The sequence below is a fragment of the Neophocaena asiaeorientalis genome, unplaced genomic scaffold, assembly GCF_003031525.2.
Source record: "Neophocaena asiaeorientalis asiaeorientalis breed wild unplaced genomic scaffold, Neophocaena_asiaeorientalis_V1.1 scaffold500, whole genome shotgun sequence".
Taxonomy (NCBI): Eukaryota; Metazoa; Chordata; class Mammalia; order Artiodactyla; family Phocoenidae; genus Neophocaena; species Neophocaena asiaeorientalis.
In genome coordinates, this window is record NW_020171810.1 from 211,337 (window position 1) to 232,485 (window position 21,149).

The 21,149-nt window shown below is 38.2% G+C and overlaps 1 protein-coding gene across 1 annotated transcript in view; it reads right to left on the reverse strand.

The window, feature by feature from the left end:
* The window catches only part of TIMMDC1 (translocase of inner mitochondrial membrane domain containing 1), a 24,965-nt gene extending 4,081 nt beyond the window's left edge, over positions 1–20,884 (reverse strand). Inside the window, exons 1-6 of the mRNA XM_024765094.1 lie at positions 20,531–20,884; positions 17,947–18,112; positions 14,462–14,550; positions 13,961–14,028; positions 3,332–3,410; positions 1–110 (exon numbers count right to left, since the gene is read on the reverse strand). Of these exons, the coding sequence (XP_024620862.1) occupies positions 1–110; positions 3,332–3,410; positions 13,961–14,028; positions 14,462–14,550; positions 17,947–18,112; positions 20,531–20,724 (706 nt within the window). The 5' untranslated portion in view covers positions 20,725–20,884. The remainder of the gene's footprint in view (positions 111–3,331; positions 3,411–13,960; positions 14,029–14,461; positions 14,551–17,946; positions 18,113–20,530) is intronic.
* Between the last annotated feature and the right edge of the window lie 265 nt (positions 20,885–21,149).

The following is a 21,149-nucleotide window of genomic DNA, read 5'->3' on the forward strand; positions in this document are numbered from 1 at the left end:
GCTCTTCAAGTTTCAGCTCCTGGAGTGCTTTTCGATCCTTCTGTTTTCTCTCCTGAACTGTCTCACCACAGTACTTCTGAAGTGCCATCAACAGGCTTCCTATAGGAGTGCTGAGGGGGAGGCAGAGGGAATGCTTAGGGGAAAGAGCTGTTAACCACGCGAAACATGAGTGTCTCTGCTAAGGAGCAGGCAGCACCAAATGAGCCACTTGCTCACTGACAGGTACAGGAACATGTGATAATTAAAGTGTCCTTGTCAAATAAAAAAATAGTAAGATAATTTCCTTCCTGGTCTGAACAAGAGGAAAAACAATCATTGCAACTTCCTAAATTTAACTGGTATAAAAACAACAGGTCTATAAATTGGCTCTGATTTTTACCATGAATGATAAATAAACTGGGAAAAAATATATTTATGACAAGTTCTAGTAAATAGCTTTATACTGAAGGTTTCTCAGAAATGAAATTAATACCAGGAATGGTGCCAGAGCCCCTTAAGGTACAAGAAATGTGAAGGGTATTGAGGGAAGGATGCTACTGGCTTTTGGGGCTGAAGCTGCCAAAACATCCTAAAATTCAAGAGTCTGGCACAACTGTCTCATCAGAATGCCAACAGTTACCCATTGAGAAACTGATTTAGATAATAATTATTACAGTAATGAAGAGGGTTTGATCCATGTTTTCAAAGAGAAGGAGTTTTTGACTCTGACACAACTTAAATTCCTTCTGGTTACAACTTAAGTTGTAACCACATTTTAAAAATTATTTTTGCTAGATGGAAATGTTCATTGATGATGAATGGATAAAGAAAATGTGGTACTGTATATACAATGGAATATTATGCAGTCCAAAAAGGAAGATCCTGTCACATGCTGCAACATGGATAAACCTTCAGGACATTATGCTAAGCGAAACAGGCCAGTTACAAAAGGAAAAATATTGTATGATTCCACTAATAAGAAGCACCTAGAGTAGTCAAAATCACAGAAACAGAAAGTAGAAAGGTGATTGCCAGAGGCTGTGGGGTGGGAGAAGGGAGAATTAGTGTTTAATGGGTACAGAGTTTCAGTTTTGCAAGATGAAAAAGTTCTAGAGATCTGTTGCACAACAATGTGAATACAGGTACCACTACTGAACTGTACACTTTAAAGTGGTTAAGATGGTAATTTTTACGTTATGTGTTTTTTTTACCTCAACAAAAAAATATTTTTGCGGCTAATTTCAGCAATTTTTCCCTTCAAACCAAGCTGGTATATTAACAATACAACAAAAACATCAGCAATAGATTATAATATGCTGAATTTTAAAAGTTTTTTAATTAAAAAAAAAAAAAGAATCCATAAAGTTAGTGTTTCCTCCCCAAAGTGGGGTAGAAAAAGGGAGGGTAAGGGAGAAATAACTCTTCTATTCAGATAAATGCCAACTAATAAAAACAGAAGAAATGACAGAACTAGCAAATCAACATTTTGCAACTTTTACAATAACTGATTACATTAGGGATCATCAATGGATCATTGAAACCACTAGAAGAAAGACATCTGGAGAACGGGCTATTTACACAGTCTCACCCCACAGATTCCTTATTAAGCACAATGGCAAAAAGATACCCTTGCAGTGGAGAAATTTAGTAGATACCAAATGTGGCAGGCAGAAGTCTAAAATAGCCCCCCAAAATTTCCTGCCCTAATTTCTCAACTATGAATAAATTATGAAATATTATGCCCATGATTAAATTGTTACATGGCAAAATGGATTTTACAGATGTAATTAAGGTTACTGATCAGTTGAATTTGAGTTCATCAAAAAAGAGATTATCTGGGTGGACCCTCTGCAAGGAGAGAGTTTTTTCCAGTTGGTGGCAGAATGGAAGTCAGAGAGATTAAAAGTCTGAGAAGGATTCAACATGCTGGTTGCTGGTTTGAACATGGAGGGGGCACGTGAGAAGGAATGTGGATGTCTCTAGGAACAAGGTGGTGCCTGACAGCCAGCCAGCCAGGAAACGGGGACTTCAGGCCTACAGCCACAGGGTTTTGTCAACAACCTGAATTTTATAGAAACACATTCTTCCCACAGAGCCTCCAGGTAAGAACCTGCCTGGACAACACTTTGATTTTGGCCTTCTGAAATACTAAGCAGAGAACCCATCTGAGCCTACCCAGACTTCTGACCTACAGAAAAGTGATATTGGGTTGGCCAAAAAGTTCGTTTGCATTTTTCTGTAAGATGTTATGGAAAAACCTGAACAAACTTTTTGACCAACCCCATATAATAAATGTGTGGTGTTTAAAGCTTCTGAGTTTGTAGTGATTTGTTACACAGCAACAGAAAACTAATACACCAAGTTAACATCACTTACAATGGGTGACATAATATGTCTCTTGATGTGATACACTGAGAAGGACACAACCTCACCTATGTTGTATTCTTGGTGAAAACATTAAACCTAAATCTAATCATGAGGGGATAATCAAACAAAATTGAGAAATATTCTGGGCGAAAAAAAGCAGTGGAACTGTTTTAGCTTAAAGGAATCTAAAGAGACATAACAACGAAATGCAACAATTAGATCCTGGATTTTAAAAAATTATATATATATGGCATTATTGTAATAACTGAGGAATTTTGAATATGGACCCTATCTTAAATAGTATTCAATCAATCAATGCTAAATTATTTATTGTGATAACTGTACTGTGATATCATTGGAGAATGTTCTTCATCCCGGGAAATACACACTGATGTATTTAGGGCTGAAGAATTATGAGGTCTAAAATACTTTAAATGGTTTAACCAAAAGAAAACAATAGAAAAGGAAACATACACATGTCCCACACATAAACAGAGAGGTAGAAAACAAAAATGGAAAAATGTTAACAACTGGTGAATCTGAGTAAAGGGTTATATGGGTGTTCAATGTTCAATTCACTCATGTTTTCTACAGGTTTGAAATGTTTCAAAGCAAAAAGTTGGAGAAGAAAATTCTTAACGTTTATTAAACTATACAAACAAAATCTAACCCGAAATTTTTTATAGAATGTGCTTGTTAACTGTTTCTTATTCCTTTTTCCTGCTACTTATAAGTACCTTTGCTCAAACCTCAAATAGTTTCAGGTGTTAGAGACATTTAAACAGTTTTTATCCGGTGAAAACTAGAAGTAAAATCAACAGCTGGGGTACAATCAGAATTGGACAGTCAAAGCTACTGCTAATACAAGACTAGAGACCTTTTATAGGCTATAAGTATTAAATTTGTTCTTTAGAAATGATTGCAATTTTTAACAGAGAAGGCATTAAATTATATTAATTTAGAATCAAACCATGTTAACACTTACCCCAGCAAGGCTCCAATTATGCCACCAGCTACCAAGCCATGCAGGCCTAAGTTTATTCTAAAAAGACTTCCAGTGATAGCTATTTGAAAAGAAACAAACAAAGGGCAATATTAAATCATCTTTAAACACCAGAGTTCCATTTAAAAATGTTCCTCCATAAGAAGGACATAAATCTCCAAGTAAGCTTTTTGAACCCAACATTAATATACCACCACAACCTAGATTTCCTGAATCTAAAATGCCAATACAGCCAGCTTCTCATCCACTCTGCAGGTTCAAATGAAGAAACGTTCCTTTTACAAACAGAATTGCTCAGTCAGTTCTATGGACCCAGCCTCTTCTCATTATGCTTCATTTTTGCCAACCTCGCCTTAAAAATCTGTTATTTCTTCACTTCCACCTCTTTCATTTGTTCCTTCTTTAAGGAAAGTTTTCCCCAAATAATTAACAAAACCTTCACTAGAGCCTGCAGTTCATGTCCTCCCCCAGCCTCACCTTTATGTACTGCCACGCTACACCTCTCAAGCAGGCCTGCAAGTGGGCAGTTGGCCTACAACGCCACCTGGTGGCCGGGGCATAGGTCCTCTTTCCTTCCCACTAAGACTGTACACCCAAGATGTCCATTCATTTTCCTCTTTCACTACGTACAACACAACGAATGACACTTCAGGTGGTAACAATTTTAAAATTAACATTTGAGGTTTATAGTTCTTATTTAAGTACTACATATTCACTGTTTTAACTTTTCTAAATTTAAAAATTTTTTCAGGTGATGATATGAAGTTGTTTGTAATATCCTATTATTATTATTTTATAGACTATGCATTTAGAGCATCCAGCATACCCAGTTATCCAATTCTTTAACTTTTTTTTTTTTTTTTTTAATATTTTGGCTGTGCTGCGCAGCACGTGGGATCATAGTTCCCCGACTAGGGATCAAAACCCACGCCCCCTACATTGGAAGTGCGGAGTCTTAACTACTGGACCTCCAGGGAAGTCCCCATCTTTTCTAAATTTTTAAATTAACAAGAACAAAAATCACCTTTAATTCCATTATCCAGAGACAGCAAAAAATTTGGTCTTTTTTTCTAGGCTTCTTTTCCAAACAAACTATTTTTAAAAAACCTATTAGAATAGCCAAACTCTGGAACACTGACAACATCAAATGCTGGTGAGGATATGAAGCAATAGAAACTTGCATTCATTCCTGGTGGGAATGCAGAATGGTAATGTTACTTTGTAAGACTGGTAGTTTCTTATAAAACTAACATACTCTTACTATACCATCCAGCAATGACACAAGAGTTGAAAACTTTTGTCTACAAATACCTGCACACCGGTGTTTATAGCAACTGTGTTCATAATCATCAAAACATGGAAGCAACCAAGATGTCCTCAACAGGTGATGGAAAAATAAACTGTTGTACATCCAGACAATAGAACATTATTCAGTGCTAAATAGAAATGAGCTATCAACCGCTAAATAGAAATGAGCTATCAACTCACGAAAAGACATGGAGGAATCTTAAATGCATATTATTAAATAAAAGAAGCCAATCCAAAAAAGCTACATATTGTATGATTCCAACTATACAACATTTTGGAAAAGGCAAAACTATGGAGATAGTTAAAAAGATCAATGGTTGCCTGGGGTTGAGGGTGGAGCATGGGGATCAATAGGCAGAGCACAGATTTTTAGGGGGGAAAAAACGTTTTATGATACCATAATGGTGGACATATGTCATTATACATTTCCCCAAACCCACAGAATGTAAAACACCAAGTGTGAACCCTAAGGTAAACAGGACTTTGGGTGATAATGTATCAATTCAGGTTCTTCAATTGTAACAAATGTACCACTCTGGTGTGGGATGTTAATAGCCGGAGAGACTATGTGTATGCAGCAGGGAGGAAGTATATGGCAAATCTTTTATCTTCTGCCCAATTTTGCTGTGAACCTAAACTGCTCTAAAAAACTGTTTATTAGAAAGGAGGTCAGGGGCTTCCCTCGTGGCGCAGTGGTTGAGAATCTGCCTGCCAATGCAGGGGACACAGGTTCGAGCTCTGGTCTGAGAAGATCCTACATGCCTCGGAGCAACTAAGCCTGTGTGCCACAACTACTGAGCCTGCGTTCTAGAGCCCGTGAGCCACAACTACTGACCCCAGACACCAAGAGCCCATGCTCCGCAAAAGACAAGCCAAAATGAGAAGCCCACGCGCTGCAATGAAGAGTCCTGCTTGCCGCAACCAGAGAAAGCCTGCATGCAGCAACAAAGACTCAACGCAGCCAAAAATAAATAAATTAATTAAAAAATGGGGGTGGTGGAGGACGAGTGGTGGGGTTTAGAAGCTGCTAGAAGCCAAACATAAAAAATGGAGTCACACTCTTTGTTACACAGGACCATATTTCTGTGAACAGTCTTTTTCAATCTGGATGTTTTTTATTTCTTTTTCTTGCCTGAATGCACTGGCTAAAGTCTCCAGTATAACGCTAAATACAAGTGTATTCATCTACTTGTCTTGTTCTCAATCTTAAGGAAATCATTCAGTCTTTCACCATTAAATATGTTAGCTGTTGTTCATATATAATCTTTATCAAGTTAAAGAAAGTCCCTTTTAATCCTAGTTTGTTTAGAGTTTTTATCATGAATGTTGGACTTTTGTCAAATGCGTTTTCAAACTAACCTTGAATTCCTTAAATAAGTTCCACTTGGTCATGGTGTATAATAATCTTTATTCGTTGCTGGATTTGGTTACTAATATTTTGTTAAGGATAAAATTGTGTATATACTCTTGAGGGATAGTGATCTGTAGTTTAGTTGTCTACTTCATTTGGCTTTGGTATTAGGGTAATATTAATAGCCAGGGAAGCCATCTGGTCCTGGACTTTTCGTTGTGAAAAGATTTTAATTAAATATTTAGTTTATCAATTTGTTATAGGGCTATAGGGATTTTCTATTTCTTCTTGAGCAAATTTTGGTAATTTGTATCACCCCCACCCCCCACCCCGTGGTCAGTCTTGCTAAAGGATTGTCTATTTTGTTGCTCTTTTCAAAGAACCAACTTCTGGTTCCATTGATTTTTCTCTTGATTCCATTGAGTGTCATTCTAATTCTATTATTTCCTTCTGCCTGCTTACTTTAGGTTTATTTTGCTCTTCATTTTCTAGTTTTTAAAGGTGGAAGCTTATTCATATGAGATCTTTCTTATTTTAATTTGACTACACCTCATAATTTTTTTTTTTTTCCCCACACTGCGGCATGCGAGATCTTAGTTCCCTGACCAGGGATTGAACCTGCACCCCCTGCATTGGATGTGCGGAGTCTTAACCACTGGACCACCAAGGAAGTCCCTGCACCTCATAAATTTTAATATAATGTGCTTTAATTTTCGTTCAGCTCAAAATATTTTAAATTTACCTTCTGATTACTCTTTGGTTTATGGTTTACTTATGAATGTGTTATTTAATTTCCAAATATTTGTGATTTTCCCCCAATTTCTTTTTAGTTTAATTCCATTGAGGACAGAGAACATACTTTGTGAGATTTCAATCCTTTTAAATTTATTGAGACTTGTTTTATAGCCTTGCATATGGTCTAGCTTAGAGAATGTCCCCTGTGCACTTGAAAAGAATGAAAATTCTGCTCTTGCTGGGTGGAGTGTTCTAGAGATGTTACTGTGTCATGTAGATAGATAAGTGTTCACGTCTTCTATATCCTTGTTGATTTTCCCTCTAGTTGTTCTATCCATTATTAAAAGTGGAGTATTAAAGTCTCCAGCTACTGTAAAAGTGTCCAGCAGCTGACTGAGTTGTCTATTTCTCCTCTCAAGTCAAAGTGTTTGCTTCATGTATTTTGGAGCTCTGCTGTTAGATGCGTATGTTTCTAAATGTTGTATCTTCTTGGTGGATTGTCCCTTTTAACATTATAAAATGTCTTTCTTTGTCTTCTAGGACTTTTGTCTTAAAGTCTATTTTGCCTGATACTAGTATAGTCACTCAAGCTCTTTTTCTTACTGTTTGTACAGTATATCTTTGTCTATCTTTTTATGTTCAACTAATTTGTTCCTTTAAACCTAAAATATGTCTCTTGCAGACAGCATATAGTTGGATCCTTTTTAAAATACAGTTGGACAATCCCTACTGATTGGAATGTTTAATGTTTTAATGTTTTTATTGATATGGTTAGATTTAGATCTGCCATTTTACTATTTGTTTTCTATATTATCTAATTCCTTTTTGACCTTGTTACTATTTTTTAAAGTTACTATTTTATTATTTGCTTTAGGGATTATACTATGCATCTTATCACAGTCTACTTCAAATCAGTACTAATTCCAGTAAAATGTAGAAACATTGTTCTAATACAGCTCCACTCCTCTCCCTTCTTTGTGCTATTATTGTCATTTACGTTACGCATATATGTTTAAAAACAACAATACAATGTTATTATTTTACACACCCATATGTATTTTAATGACGTTAAGGGTAAAAACAGTTAAGAAAAGAAAGTGGAAACAATAGATTCACAAACTCTTTCATATTAACCTATGTATTTACCATCTCTAGTAATTTTCATTTCTTCCTGTGGAGCCAAGTAACTATTTGGTGTCATTTCATTGTTCCAAAATAAGTCCATTCCTTCCCCCTCTTTTGTGCTATAATATACAGCTTTAAATGTTGTATGCCCAACACTTCAATTTTATTATTATGTAACTTTTTTAGATCAGTTAGGAGAAGAAAATATTTATACTGCCTTCAAGAATTACTTATATAATTATCTTTATCAATGCTCTTCATGTAGAATCAAGTTACCATCTGATATCACTTCCTTTAAGCCTGAAGAACTTCCTTTAATGTTTTTGTAAGACGGGTCTGCTAGCAATGAATTCTCTCTTTGTTCATCTGCCAACGTCTTTTGCCTTCAATTTTGTAGGATGGTTTGCTAGATACAGAATTACTAATTGACAGTTTATTCCTTTCAGCACTTAGTAATTCTACTGCCTTCTGGCTTCCACTGTTCTGATGAGAAGTCAGCTGTTAAATTTTATTGGGTATTCCAGTATGAGTTGTTTTTACCTTGTTGCTTTCATGATTTTTCTCTTTCAACAGTGTAACTATTATGTGTCTAAGTGTGAATCTGTTCATGTTTATTCTTCTTGGAGTTTGTTGAGATTCTTGGGTGTATAGATTAATGTTTTTCATCAAATCTGGGGAGTCTGTGGCCATAATTTCCTAAAATACTTTTTCTTCCCTTTTCTTTCTTTCCTCTCCATTATCCATGTGTTAGTATTCTTGACTGTGTCCCATAGATCTCTGAGGCTCTGTTCATTTGTCTTCATCTTTAAAAATTCTGTCCTTGATAAAAGATAATCTATATTGATCTATCTTCAAGATCACTGATTCTCTTATGCTCTCTCAAATCGGCTGTTGAGCACCTCCTCTCCAGTGAATTTTTAATTTCCATTATTGTATTTATCAACTCTAGAATATTCGTTTGATTCTTTTTTGAATAATTTCTATCTTTATTGATATTTTCTATATGGTGAGTAATTGTCATCACACTTTTATTTCTTTTAAAATGGCTTGAAGTCTTTTGTTTGCTATGTCCAACAGATGGCCTCTGTCAGAGACATACCCAGTGACTGCTTTTTTTTAAGTCTCCTGTTTTTGTATATCGTGTGACATTTTTGCTGTTTTTGAAAATCAGGCATTTTAGGTAATAAATTATAGCAACACTGGAGTTGGAACATCTCCCTACCAGGGGCATGGCTGTGGTTCTTTGCTTATGTAGTGATTTGCCTGTACCAATTCTATGGAGTCTTTGTTTTTTGCTGTTGTTGTTTTTGTAGAGTGCAGCCACAGAAGTCTCTGCTCAGTTTTTATTTTTATGCCTGGCTTCCTAAGAATCATACCAGCTTCTTAGTCAGTCAATGATTTGTCAGAGGTTGTGATTACACATCTTAAGCCAGTAAGGCTGCTACTTTATTTATTTATTTATTTATTTTGCAGAACTCGGGCCTCTCACTGCTGTGGCCTCTCCTGTTGCGGAGCACAGGCTCCGGACGCGCAGGCTCAGCGGCCATGGCTCATGGGCCCAGCCGCTCCGCGGCATGTGGGATCTTCCCAGACCGGGGCACAAACCCATGTCCCCTGCATCAGCAGGCGGACTCTCAACCACCACGCCACCAGGGAAGCCCGGCTGCTACCTTTTGTCAGTGGATCTGTCTGTGGCTTGAAGAATGCACTCAAGGTTTAGGCAGTTTATAAAGCCTTTCTGGCTTTTACTTTCTATGTTCACGAGGCCTCACAATTAACCAAAGATAAGTAGCTTGCTAGGGCCCTTACCAGTCTCTCCTGAGTGTGCTTACACATACAGGTAACTTTCTGGAGTTCTGGGGATTAGTAAGATCTTACTGAAGTCCGCTTTGGCTTTCTTGTTCCCTGGACATCCCTGGTAAGATTCTGCCTCATCTGCCAGTCTATTGCTTGCCCCAAACAACAGCAAAGCCTCAGGTTAGCTGTGTGATACTGTCCTTCCCTAACTGTTTGCTATTGTTTTCAGCAACACCCTTAGGCATGGAATTTTCTGTGCTCTGCTCCATATCAAGTCAGTCACCTCAAACAGCAGAAGTATTGTTCCTCCCAGCCTGCCCTGCCCTTGTGGAACTTCAACATCATGCAGCTGGGTATTAGGAGGTAGAAGCAGCCCCAAGCTGAAACACTACAGACTACTCCCACTGTTCTCACCGAGATTCAGTAGAAATTCTTGAATAAATGCTTCTCAATTTGTTGTGTGCCTCTGGTCAGTTCTCAGAATCTTTAAATGGTTGCTTTTGATAATTTTGTCCAGTTTTATTATTACTTTTGAGGGAGAGGATTTGCCAAGCTCCTTACTAAGGCATTCTAGATGCTGAATATACTTTTATGAATGTCCAGACCAATGCCAAATAATAGTGGTGAGGTAAGACATCCTTACCTGAGTCTGACTTCAGGATAAATTAGTGTTATACCATTAATTTTAATGTTGGTTGCTGGTTTGAGATAAAAATATATATTGTATCAGATATATTTTTCTATTTTTATTTTACTAATATTTACATTCAATCAAGAAACCTTTATTCTACCCTGCTATATGTTAAACAATTGTGAAATAAAAGGCTAACACTTTCTCTGAATTCAAGTAAGTCGTCTAGTAGGGAAGCAAAACAAGTGAACAGCTACAACACAGTGTTATAAATGCTTTGATAAAACTGTTTACAGTGAACTATGAGAACACAGGGGAAAGGTACCTAAGGATAGGAAAATGTGAGCTAGGAGAACCCTCTAGGGAAGCTGAAGCTGACAGATGAAGTGAAACTTGAAAGACAGGTTAAGTATAGAGCTGAATGAAATTAGTTGTGGGAGTTGGAAGGTGGATTCAAGCAAGCATTCTTGTAAAGCAAGAATATGCTGGGTTTGAGAAATCCAAGTAGATTATAAGTTTTGGGCAAGAGTGGTGCATGGAGGTCAGGTCAAGAATCGACATTAGAGTGATGGGAAACTATGGAAGAATCTGAAGCAGAGAAGTATTAAAATCTTATTCATATTTCAAAAAAGTCAGATAACAGTAGAGGTGAAGCAAACCAAGATTAGAAACAGGGAAGACCTGTAGTAGCAGTGGGAACAAAGAGGAGGTGAGAGAGTCCATATATATTTAAGGAATAAGACTGATGGAACTAGGGCTTCCCTGGTGGCACAGTGGTTAAGAATCAGCCTGCCAATGCAGGGGACACAGGTTCAATCCCTGGTCCGGGAAGATCTCACATGCCACAGAGCAACTAAGCCCGTGTGCCACAACTACTGAGCCTGTGCTCTAGAGCCCGCGAGCCACAACTATTGAGCCCACGTGCCACAACTACTGACGCCCACACACCTAGAAGCCATGCTCAACAAGAGAAGCCACCGCAGTGAAGCCCACTCACTGCAACTAGAGAAAGCCCACGCACAGCAACGAAGACCCAACGCAGCCAAAATTAAATAAATAAATTTTTTATAAAAAAAAAGATTGATAGACCTAGAAGTCTGGAAAGGGGAAATAAAGGGCAGAACCACATCATTAACTGATTTCCAATTTTGGAATTTAACAGATGACAGAGAACATATAACAGGAGTAAATCTGCAAGTAGGGGCAAAAAGACAAGAGTTTGGTTCGGATACAGGCACTTAAGCCTACAGAATATCCATGTAAAAATGTTCACAAGTTAAAACCAGGCAAGTTCTAGCTGCTACAATGCTATTAATGTCTATTTCTAGTTTTCTATTTTTAAATGTTTTCATTAAAACAGTAAGCTCAAATTACGTATATGTGCATTTGCCTGTGTGTGTATACACAGAGAAAGAGAGAGTGCACCCAAAATAAAAGAGAGCATAAGTGATAAAGCAAATGGGCTAAAATGTTAATAACTGGGAATTCCCTGGCGGTCCAGTGGTTAGGACTCTGTGCTTTCACTACCGAGGGTCCAGGTTCATTCCCTGATGGGGGAACTAAGATCCTGCAAGCTGTGCAGCTGGGTGGGGGTGGAGTAAAAAAAAAAAGTTAACAATAACAAATATCAGTACTAAAGGGTATTGCTCATGGTGTTCCTTGTGTTTTATTTTTGCAACTTTCCATAAGCTTGAAGTTATTTCCAAATAAAAAGTAAAAAACTTATGTGCAGTATGTGTATGTTTTTGTATGTGAGAGAATGTACATGAATTAGTGAGTGTTTGCATGTATACGCAGTTAACTTCATTTACATTTCTGGAAATGTACTGGATTTGTACTGGAAATGTAATGAAAATGTTCAATACTTTTTTTTTCTTTTTAAACATTCATTTTAAAGAGGGCATTATCTACCAGAGGCAGAGAGCTTTAAAATAAAATCCAATCTCTTACCATGAAAATTCTGGCTCCTTTCTACTTCACCTTATCAATCTCATCTCAAGCCATTCTCTCCCTTATTCACTATGTTCCAGTCATATTATCCTGCATTTGAGAAACCTTAGAGCCCTCACCCTTGACATTCTCCCTGCCTAGGCTACTTCGTTGCAAGCCTTGCTCCTTTCCATTCTTCAGGTATCAGTTTAAATGTCACCTCCTTAGAAAGGTCTTCTCCAGTATGGTACTGGCACAAAAACAGAAATATAGATCAATGGAACAGGACAGAAAGCCCAAAGATAAACTCACACACATATGGTCACCTTATCTTTGATAAAGGAGGTAAGAATATACAATGGAGAAAAGACAGCCTCTTCAATAAGCGGTGCTGGGAAAACTGGACACCTACATGTAAAAGAATGAAATTAGAACACTCCCTAACACCCTACACAAAAATAAACTCAAAATGGATTAAAGCCCTACATGTAAGGCCAGACACTATAAAATTCTTTGGGGAAAACATAGGCAGAACACTCCATGACATAAATCACAGCAAGATCCTTTTTGACCCACCTCCTAGAGAAATGGAAATAAAAACAAAAATAAACAAATAGGACCTAATGAAACTTAAAAGTTTTTGCACAGCAAAGGAAACCATAAACAAGACGAAAAGACAACCCTCAGAATGGGAGAAAATATTTGCAAATGAATCAACGGACTAAGGATTAATCTCCAAAATATATAAACAGCTCATGCAGCTCAATATGAAAAAAACAAACAACCCAATCCAAAAATGGGCAGAGACCTAAATAGACATCTCTCCAAAGAAGATATACAGACTGCCAACAAACACATGAAAGAATGCTCAACATCACTAATCATTAGAGAAATGCAAATCAAAACTATAATGAGGTATCACCTCACACCGGTCAGAATGGCCATCATCAAAAAATCTACAAACAATAAATGCTGGAGAGGGTGTGGAGAAAAGGGAACCCTCTTGCACTGTTGGTGGGAATGTAAATTGATACAGCCACTATGGAGAACAGTATGGAGGTTCCTTAAAAAACTAAAAATAGAACTACCATACGACCCAGCAATCCCACTACAATCCCCGCATATACCCTGAGAAAACCATAATTCAAAAAGAGTCATGTACCACAATGTTCACTGCAGCTCTATTTACAATAGCCAGGATATGGAAGCAACCTAAGTGTCCATCAACAGATGAATGGATAAAGAAGATGTGGCAAATATATACAATGGAATATTACTCAGCCATAAAAAGAAACGAAATTGAGTTATTTTTTTGTGAGGTGGATGGACCTAGAAACTGTCATACAGAGTAAAGTTATGTCAGAAAGAGAAAAACAAGTACCATATGCTAACACATATATATGGAATCTAAAAAAAAGAAGAAAGGTCTTCTCGATCACCCTGTCCACATTAGATCCCACTGCCCCACCTATTTGTTACTTTCTATCATAGCAACATGTTTTTGTCCCATCCACATTAGATGATAAAACTCAATGAAGGTAAAGACCTTATCTGTTTTGTTCAACAAGTACACCAAGGACCAAGCACAATGTTTTCCATACATTTTGCATGAATGTTGAATGAGATGTGATGAGAAGCCAACCAAAGAATTCAGTAGCCATGACTTGTAAGTCCTTACATATTTCCTAAACCATATTTGAGATTGAAAAATGTAAACAAAACAAAAATGTCTTACCTCCTGCAATGACAAAATGGCTTAGGGCATTTTTGTTTCGGTACACATTTAGACCAGTGTTCACTGTACTGAGAAGAAGGGAGGAGGAGGAAAACATCATTTAAAGCATATCTCATTTACCTTCTTGACTGTAACTTTCACTAAAGTGATACATATTAGTTTAGAAGAGCCTACTATGTCAATCCCTGGTGCTAGTCTAGGCTCCTTCAGTGTGTTTCAGATTGCTAATACGCCAATAAGCAACAGAACGTAAAGAAGAGTTCTGCAGAGTTCCTCTGACTTAGCAAACCTCTATCTATTTTGATATTAGTTGGCAGACCTTCATCCATGCATACAAAAGTACAACTGAACCAATCTTTTAGGTAAATAGATGAAAGTTCTTAAGAAAAAGGTATCATGAATCACTTTTATATGGGCGTTCAAACTTTATAATTCCACTGCTCAAAAAATGTGCTCCTAAAAGAATACCCAAGACCGTTCATCACAATTCAGAGAACTTACTTGAATATAGTCACAAACATGGCTGTTCTCCAACTCCAGCGCCAGCCGTACCGGATGAAGCCTCGTGTGGCAGCACGATGTGCAGATTGCTAAAGTTAATAAAAAGGCTGTGAGGTTCTGAGACCCCCTGACACTTTCCCTATTTTAAAAATGTGGTGGAGGAATGTCAGCTAGGCATTAAGTAGGGACACCTGAACACATAGAAACAACAGGAAAATGTCTAGAAATATCATTCTTTAAGTACTGAAACTTAAGTGAAAATGCCATGTGCATCGTATTCTATCAGGAGGTGTAAAAGGAACTAAGAGATGAAGTGTCACACAAGTAATCCATCAATTAAGTAGCAACTAAGAATCTATATGACAAACACTATGACAGACACAAAATCAGTATTAGACATACTTTCTTTCAAGAAATTGTGGGGAAAAGAAAAACACAAAATAAAGAAGAAGCACAGAGCATACTGTAAAGGGTAAGGATTAAAGTTATACAGATGTGCAGGAAAGGAAGGAAAAAAAAACAATCTTTACTGACCACCTTCTATGTAAACATTGTTAACATATTACCTCACTTAATCTTTACAACATTTTCTTCAAGCAGGTGTTTTAGTTTTAACCAAAACATAGAGAGGAAGTTTTTCTCAGCCAATAAGGAATAAAGTCAGAACTGGAAGTTAGGTTGTCTGTTTCCGCAACTCATTTTCACTAGACCACAATGAAGCAAGTCTGGCATAATACTGTGAGGGTAAAGCCAAGATTTTTAAAGAATGTGACAGAAACCCTAAGTGTAGTCTTAACTACTATATGATATTGGGCAAGTCAAAACCTCTCTGAAAGGTATCAGTGCGAACTCATGGCTTTTAATAAATGGGTAGATAAATACAGAAACAGATATAGAAATGTGCATGAATGTGTATATAAGTCACACACACACACATTACACATACACATTTCCTAACTCTATCTGCCTAGAGCCTAGAAGCCACGATACCTCAGTAGCAGTGAGCATACCTAGCACTAGAACTTGGTTTTTAAATACCATTTTAAAAGAAACTATAGGTCTTTGGTGAAATGGGCTTATGCCAGGGCTGGTGCTTAAAAAGTAAAAGATGGACCAGAAACACCTTGCTGTGCCTTTTAGAAAGTAAAGGCATGCTCAAGGAGTAATGGGGGTCTTCCCTTGTGGCGCAGTGGTTAAGAATCTGCCTGCCAATGCAGGAGAGACACAGGTTCGAGCCCTGGTCCGCAAAGATCTCACATGCTGTGGAGCGACTAAGCCCGTGCGCCACAACTACTGAGCCTGTGCTCTAGAGCCTGCAAGCCACAACTACTGAGCCTGTGTAACACAACTACTAAAGCCTGCGTGCCCTAGAGCCTGTGCTCTGCAACAAGAGAAGCCACTGCAATGAGAAGCCTGCACACCGCAATGAAGAGTAGGCTCTGCTCACCGCAACTAGAGAAAGCCCCCATGCAGCAACGAAGACCCAACGCAGCCAAAAAAAAAAAAGAGTAATGGGGACATATCAAAAGGACACAGGAGCTAGCTTTAAGGGACTCCAATTGTCCAAATCCAGGCCAATTTGAGTATCAAAATAAATGATGATAATAATGGATTATAAAACTACAGAATAAAATAAGAATCCATGAGTCCACATTGAATAAATAAATTATAAATAGATAAATGGACAAATAAATAAATAGAGGGAAAGTGAAAGCTCTTCCTTACAGTAGAATACTAACCAATAAATATAAATGGAATGATGGAATTAGAAAATGGCCATTTGGCAACCACCACAGTAATAACTGCTTTAGGCAAGAATCAGCATTGAATACTACAACTAGAGGGTAGAAATTTGATGAAAAATAGGATATTGGCATAGTCTCAAAGTAGCTAAAAAGTATTCATAAGACACTTATTAATTACAAAGAGAAAAAAATAGTAATTTTACAGTGGATAAACCTGGCAGGGACCATCTTAACTAAGTGACTAAAGTAAGCATCACCAGTTGAGGGACAAATAGATATCTTGTGCTCCTTATCCTTACCTACTGAGGAATACAACATCAGTTCTAGGGTATTCCTGTGAAAACACATAAGTGAAATCTAATCACAAGAAAACATCAAACATCCAAGTTGAGGAACATTCTATAAAATAAATGGACCATAGTCTTAAAAAATATCAAAGTCATGAAAGTCAAAGAACAACAGAAATATTGTTCCAGATTAAAGGAGACTGACTAGAGAGGCATGACAGGCAAATGCAACACCTGATCCAGTATTAGATCCCGGACCAGAAAAAAATTTTTTTAATGAATTGTTTACTTTTTTTTTTTTTTGCGGTACATGGGCCTCTCACTGTTGTAGCCTCTCCCGTTGTGGAGCACAGGCTCCAGACGCGCAGGCTCAGCGGCCATGGCTCACGGGCCCACCCGCTCTGCGCCTGTGGGATCCTCCCGGACCGGGGCATGAACCCATGTCCCCTGCATCGGCAGGTGGACTCTCAACCACTGCGCCACCAGGGAAGCCCCTGAATTGTTTACTTTTAAAATAAATTATATTAGTGGGACAACTAGCAAAATTTACATAAAGTCCATAGGTAAGATAACAGTACTCTGTAAGTGTTAATGTCTTGCTCTGCATAATAATATTGTGGTTATGTAAGAAAATGTCTTTGTTTTTAGGAAATGCATGCTGAAGCACTCATGTGTCTATAACTTACTCCCAAGCAGTTCACAAAAAAATAATAGTATGCCTTATACAGAGAGAGAATAAGAAAGCAAATGCCGTAAAATTTTAACATTTGGAGAATCTGATTGAAAAGTATACAGGAATTCTTTGTATAGTCAGCCCTCTGTATCCTCAGATTTGGAACCTGAGGACGTGGAATCATGGATATGGGGGGGTCTATGGTACTGTGCCTTTTTATACAAAAGACTTGAGCATTTTCGGGTTTCGGTATCCGCAGGAGTCCTTGGATCCCAATCCCCCTTGGATACTGTGGGACACTGGTACTACTTTTGCAACTTTTAAGTCTGACACAATTTCAAAAAAAAAGCTTCAAAAAACAAAAATTTCTGAGCTGTAACTTTCTCACTAATACAGTAGAATTGATGTACAGAGCTAAGATATAACAAATGAGTTAGCACTCTACAAACTATAAAGCTCTAAGTGTTAATTATTGCTTTAGTGTACTGCAGGAGGCTTTTTGAATAGGATAAATATGCTACAGCTGAGCCATGACGATTTAGCACGGGTGTAGAAATAGATTTCAGAAAGTAGAGCCATAAGTGGTGATCAATTCTGAAGATAAGAAAAGTGGTCTGACGAGGCTCGTGTACACGCTTTAGCGTTAGTACTTGCGTTGTTGTCAAGTACAGACTTTGTTTCCTAAACCTTCCCAACCCTACCACCTAACTAGATGACTAAGTGTAAAAGGAACAGCTAAATTGGCATGCCCCCAAATACTATTAGAACACCAGTACATACCACTGCATCAAGCTGGTTGTGGTAAATTTCTGCTTGGCTCTGCTCAATATAGTGCTGTTTAGCATGAATAAAAGCTGGTATCCCCCCATATGCCCAGCCAATGACGCCTGCTGAAATTGCCGCCTTGTAAATATCCTGAAGTTCTTTTGACGTTCTCTGCTGTTCACTAAAACATCAAAAAGACAGTGTTGTTTGGGATTAGTTTATGCATACTGCTCTCCAAAAGACAGTATGATCAGAATTATCTCAAATGCTAAAAGGGCTACACTTTTCATGATGGGCAGAACCAGTTAAATCTTCTGATGAATTAAATGATTATATTACAAGTAGCTCAAATCTCAGCCAAAACTAATCTATGCTTTCAGAAATTAAGCTAGTGGTTATTCTTGGGAAGGCAGTGACAAGGAAGGGGCAGGAGATTCTGGGATGCTGTTAACAGTCTTGGGGCTGCATACACAGCTATGTTTGCTTTGTGAAAAGTCACTGAGTGGTATACTTATGTACATTTTTCTAGGTGCATACTATACTCCAATAAAAAGGTTGTTTTTTAAGGTTATTTTATTTGATGACTATTACAGCTCTACCATACCCCTGTAAACAGAAAGAATTTGTAAACTGGATGTACAGATCAATATTTCCCTTTCTGAATTTTTAGATAACTTTTGGAAATTACACGAGCTTATGAGATTTTAGGACAGCATATGCCAGAATGAATTCCTAGATGTAAAAAAAAAAAAAAATCAAAACTTTATCTTTCTGAATATTTAATTTTTATGTCATGCTCAGATGGGCCTGTACTATTAAAGACCATTGAATGAGAAAGCTCACCATGCAGTGGGCAACACAGACAAACCTAAAATAACAAGGAAAAACTACCATTTAATCCAATCTATTACTCTCAAAAGCATAAGAAACCAGAACCCATACTGGAGCTTCCAAGATGTCCTCTGGAAATTGCTCTAAGAAATAGCTAAGATTGTAAGTGTTCATTTACTATAAATAATGGCCCTCCTACATAAGTAAACTACTAAATGTTAATTTTTTACATTACTAACTTGCTTTCTTCAGAGGCTGTACAAGTGTTTAATTCTAATTGCCAATAACAACCACTACATTTCTGAAATCAGAATCAGTAAGTTTTTATAGTTCCTGCATATACAAGAGAGAAACCTAAATAAAATCTCTTAGGAAACTAATTCCTATATCAAGAGGAAAAACTGCTATAAGCTGAACTTTATATTTTATCTTTTATAATGAATAAGGACCAAAAACAACATCTACATAAAAACTGGCAGAATTCAGAAAAGAGTAAATGTAAAAGAGCTTAAGATTTAACAAGCCAGGAAATGCAATATGCTTTCCTCTTTCTCATCCTCTGAAAAATGCCATGACATAGGTGACATTTTTCTTCATTTTATAGATAGAGGCTCTAAGAAGTTACATGATTGGCCCTAAGAGCTAATGAACGGTGAACAAACAAGGCATAGTGGTGGAAAGGACCTGGACTATAAGTAACAGCAATGGGGTTGTGGTTCTGGTTCTGTCATCCACTGCTAAGTGACCTGCAGCCAGAACACAATCGCTCTGAACCTAGGTTTCCTCACCCATGACATGGAAGGGAGAATGAAAGTCACACTAAATTATCTTCCAAATTCCTTTCAGCTCATCATTCTGTTGTTTATAAAGCTGATCAAAATAACACTTTTCTGTTGTGTACTACACAGGATCGTTCACAGATATCTCAAATTTTGGAACGATCAATGAGAAGGGCGGCCTCGGTATCTTTAAAATGAGATGATGAAACTAAATAAAGTAATTAAATACAATTCCACCAGCTCCCCTGCCCTATCTCAGCAACATACTAAAACTTAAATGTTAATTTATCCACTTGATAACACAGTGTAGTATATGGTAAAGTACTTCATAAGAGGGCTAACTTTTCACCAGTAAGGGATGAATTTTAAAACATGATGAAATTAACTAATTATCCTGAGGTTTCCATTAAAGTTAGTTTAAAGGCTTATTTTATTCTTTATTGTGAAACATCTTTATTTGTGAATCCAGCTAATATCTTTTCTTTTATAAACTGATGAGACAACAGTTGCTACTATTTTTTTATATATTCCTTATTTGGCAGAATAAAAACTTCACAACTCCCTGTTCTCTCTCCAACCTCCACTTTTATGGCGAGGAGGAGGGCTGCTGTTCGTGAAAATTTGGGATCAAGTGAAACATGAAAAAGAATACTGGAGTGGAATCCTGCAGATGTTGGTTCTAGGATCACTAAGTAGCTTGGTTCAATTCTTCTCATCTGTAAAATCGGGGGATTACACTAAGACTATAGTCCCTAAAACCCCTAAAAGCTCTGACTTTCAGTTAGTCTCACCCTTACCATGTGAAAACCGGCCTGTCAACCGATAGAACTACCAAACGGCAATGGTAGGATACAAACTTGGAATACAAATATTAAACCCCCAAATCCCACAAAGATAAATCCCACCACGCTGGGGTCCTTCGCCCTAGATGACCCAGGCAGCAGGTCACCTCCTTCGAACCCCTCCCCACAGACAGTAGGTACTTTTACTCTTTGACAAACAGCTCTCGGAGGCGGTCCCATCCGGATTCCGGGTTTGGGGGTTCTGGGACGTAGGAAGGCAGCTTCCGGTCTTTCACAAGAGACTTGGGATCGGCGGCCACAGCTTCGGCAGCAATGACCCGAGGGAAAGGGCTCAGCGCCCTGCAGAGGAAGCTCCGTGGCGCCGGCGGCGGCACCTCCATGGCCCTCTACGAACCTGCCGACAGACACTCGCTTGGGCGCTGAGGGCGCCAAGGCCTCCCGGAGGCGCCGGGGGATAAAAGCGAGGATAACTGCAAGAATGAGTGGACGAGTACCCGTACACTACGCCCGAGCTAATTCGCGGCCGTACCCGCTGCCACACCGCCTGACACGGGCCTCACTTTGGAGGCCCTTGGATACACGAGACAGGAAGTCCCGCCCCAACGAGGGCAAAGGCCAAAAGAGTAGCAAAGGCGAAGCCGGATCCGAACACACTTCCGGTTGGAGGCGGGAAGGACCTCTGCTGTGCGGGGTCGCCCCGCCGGAAGTGAGGTGGCGGAGAGTAGACACGCTCAACGCTCTCTGGCCCCGCCTCTGGCGTCATGTGCCTGGTCTTCCTGCGCCCAGAAAAAGGGAGAGTTGGGCA